Below are 14913 nucleotides of genomic sequence, written 5' to 3'. Positions count from 1 at the left end.
ACCCCGTCTTCTCCTGTGAAAACACTTGTCTCCAGTTCTGTCCTTGTGCTTTCTTACGATTTAAACTGAGATTATGATCCAGCGTCTTTAGGGTTTTTACAATTGAATTCATCTAAAATGAGTTTGAATTTGAACCAGTGAAGTTCAGTATCGACCGTGACAGGTCGTCCGTCCTCCACGTCGTGGCCCCGGTCCTGCAGGAGGACAAAATCTAGTTTAAAGACTTAAATTGTTTTAGTTATTATTTGTTTCCGTCTGTTGAGTGATGAACAGACAGAAAACCTGGAGCAACGTCTGATTATATTATTCCACTACACAGGAAACTGCCACGTACCGACAACGACCTTTTGGCCCTCGAAGGTGAATCTGGTGTGAAAACCATCAGTTTACTGTGACGTGAGAAACAGAATGGATCTGTCTAATGTTTGATATGATTAAGTTGTAGATTAACTGTCTGTCGATCGACTGATTGATTAATCGACTGTTTCCGCTCTAAAAAGAAGCGTTTTATTCTCCTTCTTATGCCGAGTGACGACCTCTTCATATCAACATGTCCTCCCTCTCTCTCTCATGTGTGGAGCTGCAACAGGTAATCGATTAATTGATCAATCGATTGAAAGAAAATGAATTGCCAGATATTTTTGATCAATTTTCAAGTAAAAACAACTGAAATTACTTTTCATTTCTTCACGTCTCAAATGTGAAAAGTAGTTGTTTTTCTTGGTCTTAGTTATAATTAATTTAACTTTGCTAAGGGAGGGGCTACGACACAGTGAGGGGAGGGGCTACGACACACAGAGAGGGGAGGGGCTACGACACACACACACAGAGGAAAGATACATCCACATACATTAGATAAATAAATAAAACATTTCCTTTTTTTTTTTTTTTTGATTTTATTTTATTTTTTAAGGCGATTTAGGAAGGAAACTCTGTCCTCCCCTCTCCATGTTTTCCTCCCTATACTCTTTTCTCTCTGTTACTACAACCCTCCCTCCCTCCCTCTCTCTGTCTGTTGTTTTCTCCCTCGTCTGTTGTTGTGTGAAATGTAAAACAGACTGAGCTCTGCCTCCTGTGAGACTCGCTCCACAGTCGGAGCGGAGCAGCTCGGCTGCATCTGAGCTACAAAAACAAATATGTGTGAGAGAGCAGAGACTCGCTCCCAGCTCACACTCACTTTTATCAGGAATTAGTCTGAGCGACGCCGAGCTGCAGGAGCGACAGCTGCTCGCACGGAACGACAACCAGCTCACACAAAACAGACATGACACGGTTTCATCAAGTTACAACAGCCAGGAGCGCTAACGAACCACGTGACATTAGGGGCCTTGATAACGACCCCACAGAGGTTAAAAACCCGGGTCTGGAGGTGAAAACCCAGGTGACTTTAGCCTTTTTCTCAGCTTGTTCAAGGCGGGAATGTGGAGCCTTTATTTCATCTCATCGTTCTAATCAATCAAACACTGTGGCTCCTCCCCCACCTCCCAATCAGCTGCTGATTTGTTCTACCATCGTCAATAAGAAGCTTCTTGACGTTACCGGTTCTTGGACGACACAGATGATTTTACTCTGACACATGATCTTCTTCTGAGATGAATCGTACAGATCGCATCATTAAAAGTTTCTATATTTACATATTTAATTTCAAAAGTTCAGTCTCTGCTAACCAGACCATGTTAACTGTTAGCTAGCCTGCTAGCTGCAGCTGGAGACAGCAGTCCTTTTTCTGCTCTGCAGCTCTGCTCGGTTAGCTTAGCATAGCAGCACATGAACCATTTATCCACCTGATTAGAACAAGAACCGCGATCACCAGCTGCAGTCCAAGTCTGTCTGCAGGACCAGAGACCTGCTGCAGGCAGGACAACCCCAGGTGGAGCGAGCTGGATATCAGTCAGAACTTTCAAGTTAAAATGCTTAAATATAGCAACCCACAAATAAATAAATAACAGCGCTGTCCAAACAAATTCTCCACATCAACTAAGCAAAACGTCTGATTGGTTGTGACACAGCTCGTGAGCAGGAGACAGCACTGTGGGTGAAGAGAGGGACTTTCAGAATAAAACCAGACGGAAACAGGATGCAGATGGTGGACTGCGACCAGAAAACACTGTCATGTGATCTTTTGGCCTGATCACCCACCACCTACACGTCCGCTCACATAACCGCATCAAGTGTTGTGACCTCAGCTCGGACAAAAACTAGACTGAAACTGAAAACCGGGTCCAGACGAGTTTTTAACGAGTCGAGCTAAACTACAGCAGAAGATTGTAAATAAACAACACACGTTATATTATACGTTTAATGTTCACATTCAATCCAGTGTCATTTGTGTTATTTGATGAGTCTGTTTAGCCTCAGCTTCCGCGGCTTCTCCGCAGACTCAGTGTGTCACAATAATCTTATCAGACGTATCACTGACGCCCAGAGGAAAAAAATCCTGCAGCTCACAACTGTGTTTTCTTTACCTCCGATTCTGATCTAATCTGTTTCTCCTAACACCCCCCCCGGACAGGCGGGGGTGTGTCAGGTGTAGAAATCCCACCAAAGACACAACATGCGGCGAGCTAACACCAACCCACAGCTTTGGATCATATCAAATGAAATATCATGTGATTAAATGTCATCTGCCTCTGATGGTAAGTTTCCCTCTGATGCCAAACCGACGCCGTTAACGGCCGTGTGTAATCAGAACATATCTTCACCCTCCGGCAGGAATATAAGAGTCTTTCATGAAACGACAAAATACCGTGTTCACCAAACTGCAGCCAGATTCTCCTTAATAAAGAGGTAAACTGTGGTTCTATCAGCGTCTGCACAGTGTGTGTGTGTGTGTGAGTATGAGCTTTGATGTCTGCTCTGATCAGGATGTTTCACCTTGCTGGGTTAAACTCCCTGAACGCTCGTGCAGTATTAAACCTCCGCTCCGACCAAATCAAAGGAAGAGATTCTGTCAGATGAGATGAAGACCTCCTCCTCCTCCTCCTCCTCCTCCTCTGTGGGACCCTGTGCATCACTCAGCGGAAACACAGGCACTTGTTACGGCACTTGTTGATTAAAATAAATAAATAAATAAATACAGAGAACAGTGTGTTGAGTTTCAGAACATCAACCAGGAGCCGGAGGCACGGCGTGGGGTTTGGCGGCTCTGCTGGGCCCTAAAAACTTAATGTGAGAGAGCGTCGTTAAGGAACGCCGGCGCTCTAAACGCCACTAAAGCCTCTGTGATACGCAGCAAGATTTTGATTTCATCTGGAAGACGCAGAGCAGGACGCTACGTGAGGCCGCTGAGGGGGGAGGGAGGGGTTATAGTCTACAATTAAAGCTTTTGTTTTTCGGATCATTCCAGTGTTTTAAAGACTCTCATCGACAGATTTAAAAAAATAAAGGGATTCAGTATTCTGGCAGCGTGGAGAGTTTCCACAGAGTTCACCATGTTAAATTTAATACTTTAAGACCTTTTTAATACCACAGAGAATGTGATTTAATACCTGTTTCACCACAGTGTGAAGGTATGATGGGAAACCTGAAGAGACAAAGTGGCCTTAAATTCTTTATTATCATATCACAGTTTTGTTTCTTTCAAATCTGTAGGTTTTACATTTATTCCCAATGATGTAATTAATTAAATTAATAAGACCTGGTCCTGGATAAGCAGCCGAACGGATGGATGGATTTTTAGAGCTGAAACGATCAGTTAATTGATCGATTAGTCCATCAAAAGAAAATCTGCAATTGTTTTGATAATTGATTAATGGTTTCAGTCGTTTTTCAAGCAAAAAGGTCAAAGATTTGCTGGTATTTTTAGATCATATGTGAGAATATATAAAATATCTAAGTTGTGTTTTGAACTGATGGACAGAATTTTTTAAAAATAAACAGCAGGCAAGATAAAAAATTTTCTAATCTGTCTAGCATTTAAATGTTTATAACAAGTACACACTGACATATTTATGTTTTCTGCTACTGTTCGTGAGGTCTAGACTTTAAAAGCTCCTCCAGTGTAAAGGTCTGTGTCCATGTGTAGTGTGATTATAGATCAGCTCTAGCTTCTATATTAATACTGTGAAAGTATCAAAGCCTCAGTCCACAGAGAAATGCACACAGCCTGTATTCAGAAACTGAGCCTTAAAACCAGCCGTCAGGACTTCTGGAACTTTGTGATGTCACAACAAAGCAGTCACCAAGCCCCGCCCACCTGGACCCACCATCCAAACCTTGCAGGATTTGGTTTCTCTGAATGTTTTTACCTGAAATCTGCTATATTTTTATTGGATCACTCAGAAAACAGTGAGCCAATTAGAAGAGAGGCTCAGAGCCTCCTCTCTTCTGATTGGCTCACCGACCTGTTGTTACTAGAGCTGCAGAGAGAAGCCTGAGAGAGGAGATGGGGGGGGGCTTTGAGTAATGACCTCAGCATTCCTGCACTCCTGGTTACCGTCCTGAGTCTGTCAGCAACAGATTAAGACAGCCGCTAATGTCTGTCGTCGAGCCGAGGGTCATTATTACATGTGCAGATTTAAATACAGGTGTAATGAGGCCGGCTGGTAAATTCAGCGTTCTGGGCAGAACAAAACAAGGTCAGCACATTGTTCTCCGCCGCTACTGCACTGTACTCAACGCTCCCCAGAGCCGGAGTCCATTTAGTGCTGAGCTCCCTCTGGTCTTTACATCCATTTACTGCAGCTGTCTGCTCTTTTAAAGCCGGCCCTCATTTACCTCTATTTTCTCTAAATCCCCCGTCTGCTGAATGGAGTCTGGGTGATGGAGGAACGAGGCACTGACCCGTGACGGACGGAGGGCGGCATCTCCACAGACCTGCAGCGAGGAGTCTGAGGTCACACTGACAACACACCTGAAGAAGACGTTACGGTAAATAACCAAAGCTATCCTAAGAATCGACATGTTACATTTACTGAGGCTACAGCAATGACTGTCTCACCGTTATCTGACCTTTAATAAACCAAATGATTAACCAACACAACAACGGACACAATGCGTTTTGGCCTGGATCAAGATTTCAAGTGTTTTTTTGTGGCCATGTGCCTCATTCTTGACACTTTCTCTTGACTTTAAATTAAAGTAACCAATTGAAAAATAATACATCACCTTGAGTTTTTGCTACAACTGATACCTGCCCACTATGAGACGATGATCTTCACAGCTACAACAGCAGCAGCAGTGACAGTGTTTGCTATAGGTCTGATGGTTCCACCATAACTAGATACCAAAACACATTAGAGCAAATATCACCGTCTACCGAGGGCAAGAGAAAATATTTCAGGCTATCGTAAATGAAATTTAGACTCTTTATTACCTTTTAACGCCTTTTCCTTTAGCAAACTACACTCTAGATTTTTCAAAACGCTTGGACACATCTAGCGATCTACCTAATGATTACTTCCACTATCGATTAATCTACTGTATTATTTTTATTCGGCTATGAAACGTAAGAAAATCATGAGAAATGGCTGTTAGTCCACGGTGACGTTTTCTCTGGTCAACTGTACAAAACCCAAGAAAAGGGTCGAGTACAAACCGGACAATCGTAGAAAACCATCAAATCTCCACCACTGAGGAACTGGAAACAGAAAAGGTTTTCACATTTTTGCTTACAATTGTCAAAAATTATTATTTGATGATCAAAATTGTTACCAATTAATTTTCTGTCAAATGACTAATTAATTAAATGTGTTAAATCAAATGTGATCAAATTCATGCTTTTCTGGAAAGTTGACATGCATCAAGACGCCACCAGGAAAACATGTGCTGCAGGTGTTTGATGCTACTGTGCTAAACAGGTAAATAAATAAAGTAAACAACTTCACAACGTACAACGCTTTCCAGCAGGTGGTGCGTTGCATCCACTGCCGCTCAAACACTCACTGAAAACAGTGAATTAAAAATATGAGGTCAAACAGATCTACATGAGCCAAGAGTCTTCGTTTTCCTGCAGCTCTGTGATGCAGTGAAAGAATTATTCAGGTGGACAAATGGAAACACTGTTGAAGCAGCAATATAAACACACAACCACCGAGAACGTCACAACACAATGCAACTGGAATAAAAGCCTGTCTACGAAGTGTAAGAAACACTGAGACTCAAACTCACAACCAACTCACTGCAAAACCAAAACCAGGAGCCGTTTGTCAAACCACAAGCTGCAGAGATATTGATGATTCTCTCTGGGTTCAGCTCTTAAATAAAGTCATCTGAGTCTGCTGAGCCAGTATTATAAACCTTGAAACTACATCCACATGTTTGGAGGAATTACTCCACCAACATCTGTAGTGAGTCGTGTGGATTCTTGGAAATCAACGGTTTCTGTCGTTGAGATTTTAAACTAAAAGTTTCAGAGTCTCAAACCCATAACACAGACTTTGATTTGTTTCTGAACTTACAGGCGTAGGTCATGGCGAAGCTGCTCCCCGTGTCCACCATGTCCACTTGTGGTACCAGCTTGGGGATGTCCTGGTGCTGCGCCAGGGCGAAACGAAACACCTCGTACTCGTGGGAGCCGGTGGGGAAAAGGCCGCCTGTTCAACACAAACACACAAACACACACACAGAGATAGTTACTTCCTGTCCAGAGACACATGGACAAAATAACTGGCTAAAAATGTCTTTTTGGTTAAAAAATACTTCTTAAATGTGAAGATTTGTTGCTTTTCTGTGTCATTAATGAGGGTTAAGTGAATATATTTTAGTTTTAATAAGAATTTAACAGAATAATACAAGCAATCTGAATAATTCACACTCATGACAAAAAGAATAAAAGTTTTAACAAATGTGAAACTGGGTTTGAAACAGTCTGTGGCTTTAATCTACTCCAGGTATGACAAGTCTGGGTAAAGTGGTCTTTGATCTTGACCTGGTCTGATGTGGTCTACCTGAGAAGGAAGTAGCAAAACCTCCCATTTTGATGTTTTCAAAAAACAAAATAAAAGGTCTTTTAAGGGTTTTTAAACTGGTCTCTTTGTTAATCTCATCTAAATCTAACAAGTCCACAGAGGTTTTTAATCAATCAATCAAACTTTATTAGTATAGTACTTTTCATACAAGTTAGTTCAGTTCAAACTGCTTCACAGGCAACTGATAAGCTAACAAGAACAAATCAAGTAAGAAAGCAGAGAATGAGATACAATAGAATAGATTTATAAAGTTATAATAACATTAGCAAAAAAATATATATATATATAATCAATAATAAAAGAACAGATTAAAGTGAATAAAATAAGTGAATAAAATAAAGTGAAGCGCTACAGTTTGAAAATGTCAACACTTCCGGCCTCGAGGAGACTGTTCCAACGGCTCGGAGCAATAAAGCTAAAAGCTGCGTCACCACAGGTTCCGGTCCTGCACTCCGGAACAATCGTGTTTCGACAACTACAACAAAAAGTTCCACAAACCTCAAACGTTTGAAACAGTTCCTGGAGTCTACTCGTTCATCACGTCCATGTTTAATCAACTTAATTTCCGCTTCACCTGTCGAACCGGAAGCTAACTTCACTGGAGGCCCGTTTCTTCAAATGAATCCAACTTAAGCTAACTGACGTTAACTCGCCTTTAAACGGTTAAAAGACGTAAAACTGTCAAGTAACATCGGTCACCGTGTGACACACAAACGGACAACCCTCGTGCCGTCGTCAGTCCGGTTCTACACACACATTTTTATGTTGTTCGAAGACAAAATTTTACCGCGCTCGCATCTCACCGGCGACTCTTTCCGGCGTTACGCCTTCAAAATAAAAGCTTCTAAATAGTATATCAAACGTGTAAAACTCACAAACAGTCTCAAACATAGATATATACTTTCAATCTTTGAATAAGATAGTAACTAATGCTATAATAGATAAATGTAGTAGAGTAATTAAAGTAGAAGTATAAAGGAATAACCTCGAAACTATACTTAAGTCCAGAACTGCAGTTAATGCAAAACACTGCATTAAAGTGACCAGAAATACAAGGCCCAGATTACTGTTATCACAAAAGTAGTAAGTAGATTTTAAAAATGACCATGTGATAAAATAAAGTCCCTGCGTCTCACTGCTAAAGCTCATAATCTCCCTCATGTGACTGCCTTATTTTGAAGGTAAAATACAGCTTATTGTACCTAGCATAATGGAAACTGCTTACAGGACAATATGGGGATGTTATAAGGATATTATTGGAAGAGTATATGATTTATTCATCAGAACTATAAAGGCTGGAAGCAGTCCATCTGCTCTGACAGAAGGCCTCGCTGATTCAATAAACACATCCAGAGAGAACTCGTTCTTGACTTTCAGTGCTGATGCTCACTGGTTGGTATGCAGGGTCAGACGCACACGGACTGCAGGAGAGAGTTTATTCTGGTGAAATGCAGGTTAGTTAAACTTGCTGGCACATCAGCACCAAACTGGAGAGGAAACTGCCGCAGCGGGAGCCTGAACCAGTGGTCCGATGAATCACATTATAATTTCATTTTGGGAGAGTAACACGCTCTGCAGCCCTCAGCCACCTGATCCACACTGAATGTGACCAAACCAGCCGAGGTTCAAATGCGACTAAAAGAGTTGATGGAGGATTCATCCGGTGCACAAATGTCCCAGTGAAATTCATTTTAGAAAGAGACATGTTGAGATTATTGATACTGATACAGGAAATAAAACTGATGATCTGTTTGTTCAGATGGTGCCAGGGCAACATGGGTCACAAGACGCTTTCTATCATCTTTTCTACATCGACAACCAAGATGACCACAGCTCAAAAACGTCTGAGTATGTCAAGAGATCCATTATACAGTTTTTCCTGTTTTAGCTAGTGGTGGAAACTATACTGAGGTACAACTTTAAACTACACAACAGGATATAAAATAATTCAAATAGTTCACCTCAACCAGCTCTAACATTAAAATGCTGCTTACACAATGATGCATCAATAATTAAAGTCCAGTAATATCATACATATAATAATAGAACCTCTTACAGGGGTGATTCTGCAGAACAACCACTTTTGCTTTTGAAACTTTAAGTACATTTTGCTGATGATAATTATTCTGTACTTTTACAATTTTGAACGCAGGACTTTTTCTTATAGTGGAATATTTACACAATTTAGTATTATTTGATTTCTTCTATGTGGTCTTAGCTGCCAAAATCTCCTCCAAAACAAAAATCTTGTCATTAAAAAGGCAACTCAACAGTTTCAAATTGGGTTCACTTTGGGTCACTGCAAAATTCACAACACCTTGAAGAAGATTACCTACTGTACAGAACTATATATCACAGATGATTTACAGTGGCAGCAGAGGTCCTTGTGTGCTGAGGAAGTTGTAGCCCGCCAAGTGATGGAAGTACTCAGATGTTTTACTCAAGTAAAAGCAGCAGTGCCACACTCTATCAATACTAGGTTACAGACTAAGGTCCTGCATTCAAAATCCTATTTATGTAAAAGTACAGAAATATTAGCATCAGAATATGCTTACTCATTATGCAGGATGGGCCATTTCAAATGAATGTATACATTATATTATTTTATTATTATTATTACTGATGTATTAGTGTTTGCCTTAGTAGTATTGTCTAAACCTGTTGATTATATTTTGTTTTATTAATCTGAGTCTGCAAAAATAATTAAAGTCGCAGTAGTATCAGTCACCAATGTTGCAGGAAAAGCTTAAGTGTAATGAAACATTATCAGATGTTATGTGGAAATATCCCTGAAATATTATGAAGAATATATGGAGGCTACACTCCACCAGCTCCCACAGGCTGCAACATCCCAGAGGAAATATTATAGGAACCATTAAACACACGATCCCAAGATACTATAGAGAATTACTACCATACTGTAGGCGCTGCTGAGCACCTTCATAAGTCAAGAAAGCACACTACCTTGTAATAAGAATAACTGATGGATTTGGATCAATCACTTAATCAATCAACAGAAAATTAATCTGCAACTATTTTCATAATTAATTTATTCATCTATTATTTCAGTCGGTTCTTAAGCAAAAACGTCAAAGATTCTGGGGCTCCAGCTTCTCAAATGTGATGATCTTCAGGTTTATTTGTCATATGTGACAGTAAATTAATCATCTTAAGGTTTGGCAATGTCATTAAGACAAAACAAGCGTACTGAAGACATTGCCTTGGGCTCTGAGAAACTGTGATTGCCATTTTTTAAAGTATCCTTTTTAACATTTCATTAATCAGCGAATCAAGAAAACAATTGGCAGAATAACAGATTGTGAGTTATGTAAAAGAAACCTTTAGTAGACCTATATTTCAGGAGTGTTACAATATATTACTGTAGGATACAAACTATAAATCCTGGTATGTACATTTAACCTGGGTAGTCACGGCAGATAAAACACATACACACAAACACAATTTAACTCAATATGGGGAGTTATTTGAGTTACATATACAAAAGTCAAGAGCTATACACCCAGTACATCACATTACTATACAATTACATTAGTGTATAAGACTCTGTCCATGGTGCTGATTCCTACATTAACGCTATATGACTCTGTCCATGGTGCTGGTGCCTACATTAACACTATATAACTCTGTCCATGGTGCTGATTCCTACATTAACGCTATATGACTCTGTCCATGGTGCTGATTCCTACATTAACGCTATATGACTCTGTCCATGGTGCTGATTCCTACATTAACGCTATATGACTCTGTCCATGGTGCTGATTCCTATCCTGTCAGTGAAAAACAACATTACTGTATCTCTGAGCACCTGAACACACCTACACCATTATGGTAATATTCTACTTCAGTTGTTTATGTTGTGGGAACATTTAAGTGCAAGAGACACAAAAATACTGTAAGTCACAACATGAATATATGAATACTAATATACTGTAAGTCACAGAGGGAATCCCAGCTACGGGCATTATTACCAGCGTGCTGACTGGCACTGTACAAACACAATATAACAACAGTAATATTATAGTAATATTTTAGGATTATTATATGCACCAATATTAAGAATGAATGACTTTTAAAGGTGCTGCATTTGGCTTCCAAAAATCATTGATTTCTAACATATTATATGAAAAATGATGTAAAGATATTAGGGATGTGTTAACGAAATATCACTGGAGTTGAACCTCAACACAGTGCGTCATTATATGAACGCATAGGCTAATTAATGGGTAAAATATAAATGAATGTGTACGCCTAGATGAGAAATATAGGAATATATTGTGTTACAGAAACTAAAAGCTTCAGATTTTGGAATCAGAAATGATCTGAGATGATTATTAGGTAGAGAAAATACAGATGAAGACCGGGTCTTCTTGTCCCGGAGCGCCCCTGGGCGCAGGCACCCCTCAGCCCGCCGCTCACTCACCTATGTTGATATTACTTGGGAAACTTGTGCCGCTGCAGAGCCCGATCAGCAGCAGCGGCAGCAGCAGGAGGACCGAGGGGAGCGGGGAGCTCTGCAGCCGCATGTTTCCTCCAGCAGCAGCACCGACGGGAGACGCGGAACAACCGGCGTAATCCCATTCACTCCGGGGCCGGTACAGATCCACCTCAGCCCGGCCACAGACTCACACATCCACCGGCAGTCTGCTTCAGTCAGTCCTCTCTCTCTCTCTCTCTCTCTCTGAGTCTTTCCCTCTCATCAAACATCCATAGTTGAAGCGCAGAGCTCTGCTGCCGCGTCGACTCTGGGTGTCGGAGTGTTTGTTCACTGTTTCTGTACCCCACTCTCTCTCTCTCTCTCTCTCTCTCTCCCACTCTCTCTCTCTCCCACTCTCTCTCTCTCTCTCTCTCTCTCTTTCCCTCTCTCTCTCTCTCTGGTCATGCAAAACACCAGTATGCTGTGTCTTGGCAAAGCCTGATGGATGAGGAGAAACCGTCCTCTGATCCGAATAAACACGGTGACAACACCACACAACTCACAGTGGCATAAATCACATAATGACAACGACCAGTGGTGGAAAGTAACTAAGTACATTTACTCAAGTACTGTTGAACATTCATCTAAGAGACTCTCTTCTAAACGTCTGACGTGATTAAATGATCCAATAGACGCTGTGTATCAGAAGTGTTTTTTCTTCTTTCCTCCCATTAATCATCTGACCCTTTGGAGGGCCTAGACCCCTATGTTGGGAACCACTGGAATAAAGCTGACTGTATGAAGTCGTTAAAACCAGCTTCTATTCTAATATTAAGAATCTAATAATATATCAGTCACAGGAGACATTTTTCTCTACTTTTACTTTTGATATTTCAAGTACTTTCATATACTTAAGGTACACACTTAAAGTACTTTTACTTCAGTAGGATTTTGAATGCAGGACTATTGTATTGGATCAGGATCTGAATATTTCTTCCATCACTGACAAAGAAAATAAAACCAGCAACAGCTTCACCCACACAACCAGTAACCACTTATAATGTCATTATATCCATGTGATTTACATGAAATAAAACACACAACATTAAACACAACAGTCTCTTTTCTGACACGTGTTTAATCTGTGGAGGAAACAAATTCCACACATATAAACTGGAGTCGTTGTCACTGGGATATTTCTAATAAAAACAAGCGATAGGTTCAGTAATCTGTTCACATCCAGCTGGAAGAGAGAGAGTGGGCAACAACAGTGATTTCAACCCACAGTGAGAACTGTGTACATACGTGTGGTATCACGTCTCTGCAGTGGAGCTACTTTTTAAAATATGATCATTACTGATTTGAAATATTGTCGAATCTACAACATAAGCTGCAGATTCTAGATGTGACAAAACTTCCTTCAGCACATCAAGACTCTGGTTGTCAGTTATTAACCAGTGGAGTCAGTGGGATCAACCCAGAGATCCCAGAATTGATTGAATTTAAATGTTCAATCAATCACTGACACAATAACGATCTTTAAAACCAGATATCAAACATCTGCATGTTTCCTCACTGGTTGCGTTTCCATCTATTGTCTGTTTCTCTTCAGCTGACTTCAGACTGAACAGCAGACACTGCAGAAGACGCAGCGTAGGTCTGATCGATCAGTTCACAGGATCTCAGGCTCGTCAGGGAGGGAGAGGTCAAACATGAGCGGCTTCAGCTCGAGCCATGTACACGATCAGTCGAACATCCAGATCATCTCTGAAACATCTGTCAGTGAGAGGGTTTGTATGAACGAATTAATGGATCATTTTAAAGGTTAGAAAAGGACAAAATGAGGGACTGTACAAAGTAATAAAAGGTTTTTCAGAAAAACAATTGAAAACTTTGACCTGAAGATGGCGCTAGACAAAAAGTCAGAGGATCACCAACGTTAATAGGCTGCATCCTCTGGGTGCCATGAATGTCTGAACCACCTGTAGTTGTTGAGATATTTCAGTTTGCCATGACGCTAATAATCACTAAAAATAACTGTGCAGTGTATTTTATGCCTTGGTCATTTTTATCTATATTGTTATTAATAATTCATTCATGCACACTATCCTCTATCATTCTTATAGAAGAACATCAAACTCCTCTTTATCAGGAGCAAAGGGAAAGTGAGCACAGCGTTAAAAGTTGTCTGTTTCTACACTTTCTAATCACAAAATGTCCGCCCTCCTACACAGTTTGCCCACACAAGGAATAATGGGGACGCTGATAATCCCCTTCTATTCACTTTCTAACCAGCCAATTTACTGAGACAAAACAAAGAGAGAGAGGAAAATGATCACCCTCTTTCATCCACATCCCTGCCTAATTAATTTATCTCCAGCCGACAAACAGGCTAACGGCAGCGTAGGTGGATGCACTAAAACAAGACAAATGATCAACTTCTGGTGACATGCAGTGAAGACTCCTTCTCATCGCTCACAGCTCTCATTTATCTGTGTCCGTCTTGCAAGTGCTACTATATAAACCAAATAATTCTCACTTATTCATCAGAGACATTAAGTTACTTTAAGTACACACAACCACAAATTATCCTGTACTCTGTAAAAAAAAGAAAAGAAAAGAGATTTTCAAATGTAATTTTTCTGTGGTTTCAACAACACAAACCAAATTCCAGTCACTGTTTTTGTACTTTTGTAGCACCACAAGTTTAAGAAGACAAAGTTCTAACTTTTAACTTTATTGTTAGAATTAATTATAGCGGCGATAAAAACCAAGTAGGCATTAAAACTGAAGACGACTACTTCACTGCACCAAAGTGAAAAAAATGACACTACTGCAAATATATCTAAATGTATCTATGATACCAATATCTCTATTGTCCCTATTAGCAGTGGAAGAATTTGTAACAGTGGTGTTAGCAGTAGCAGCAGTGGTGTAAGCACTAGCAGCAGTGATATTAGCAGTAGTAGCAGTGATATTAGCAGTAGTAGCAGTGATATTAGCAGTAGTAGCAGTGATATTAGCAGTAGCAGCAGTGATATTAGCAGTAGTAGCAGTGATATTAGCACTAGCAGCAGTGATATTAGCAGTAGCAGCAGTGACATTAGCAGTAGTAGCAGTGATATTAGCAGTAGTAGCAGTGGTGTTAACAGTAGCAGCAGTGATATTAGCAGTAGCAGCAGTGATATTAGCAGTAGTAGCAGTGATATTAGCAGTAGCAGCAGTGACATTAGCACTAGTAGCAGTGATATTAGCAGTAGTAGCAGTGATATTAGCAGTAGCAGCAGTGATATTAGCAGTAGCAGCAGTGACATTAGCACTAGTAGCAGTGATATTAGCAGTAGTAGCAGTGACATTAGCAGTAGCAGCAGTGATATTAGCACTAGTAGCAGTGATATTAGCAGTAGTAGCAGTGATATTAGCACTAGCAGCAGTGATATTAGCAGTAGTAGCAGTGACATTAGCAGTAGTAGCAGTGATGTTAGCACTAGCAGCAGTGGTGTTTGGTGCATTAGTAAAAGTGGCCGAGCTGAAGAGTCTGCTCTCTCTCTTTCTGCCTCCTCAGCTCAG

The 14913-nt window shown here is 40.5% G+C and overlaps 1 protein-coding gene across 2 annotated transcripts in view; it reads right to left on the bottom strand.

Moving 5' to 3' along the window:
- LOC111666377 (glutamate receptor 1-like) overlaps positions 1-11657 on the bottom strand; it is a 63234-nt gene extending 51577 nt beyond the window's left edge. For both annotated transcript variants that reach the window (XM_023421709.2, XM_023421710.2), the window contains exons 1-2: positions 11350-11657; positions 6399-6533 (exon numbers count right to left, since the gene is read on the bottom strand). In XM_023421709.2, the coding sequence (XP_023277477.1) occupies positions 6399-6533; positions 11350-11452 (238 nt within the window). In that variant the 5' untranslated portion in view covers positions 11453-11657. The remainder of the gene's footprint in view (positions 1-6398; positions 6534-11349) is intronic.
- Between the last annotated feature and the right edge of the window lie 3256 nt (positions 11658-14913).

The sequence above is a fragment of the Seriola lalandi genome, unplaced genomic scaffold (assembly GCF_002814215.2).
Source record: "Seriola lalandi dorsalis isolate HSWRI2012SDOR001 ecotype SW California unplaced genomic scaffold, Sedor1 jcf7180002054674, whole genome shotgun sequence".
Taxonomy (NCBI): Eukaryota; Metazoa; Chordata; class Actinopteri; order Carangiformes; family Carangidae; genus Seriola; species Seriola lalandi.
This window is presented reverse-complemented; position numbering and strand designations above follow the sequence as displayed.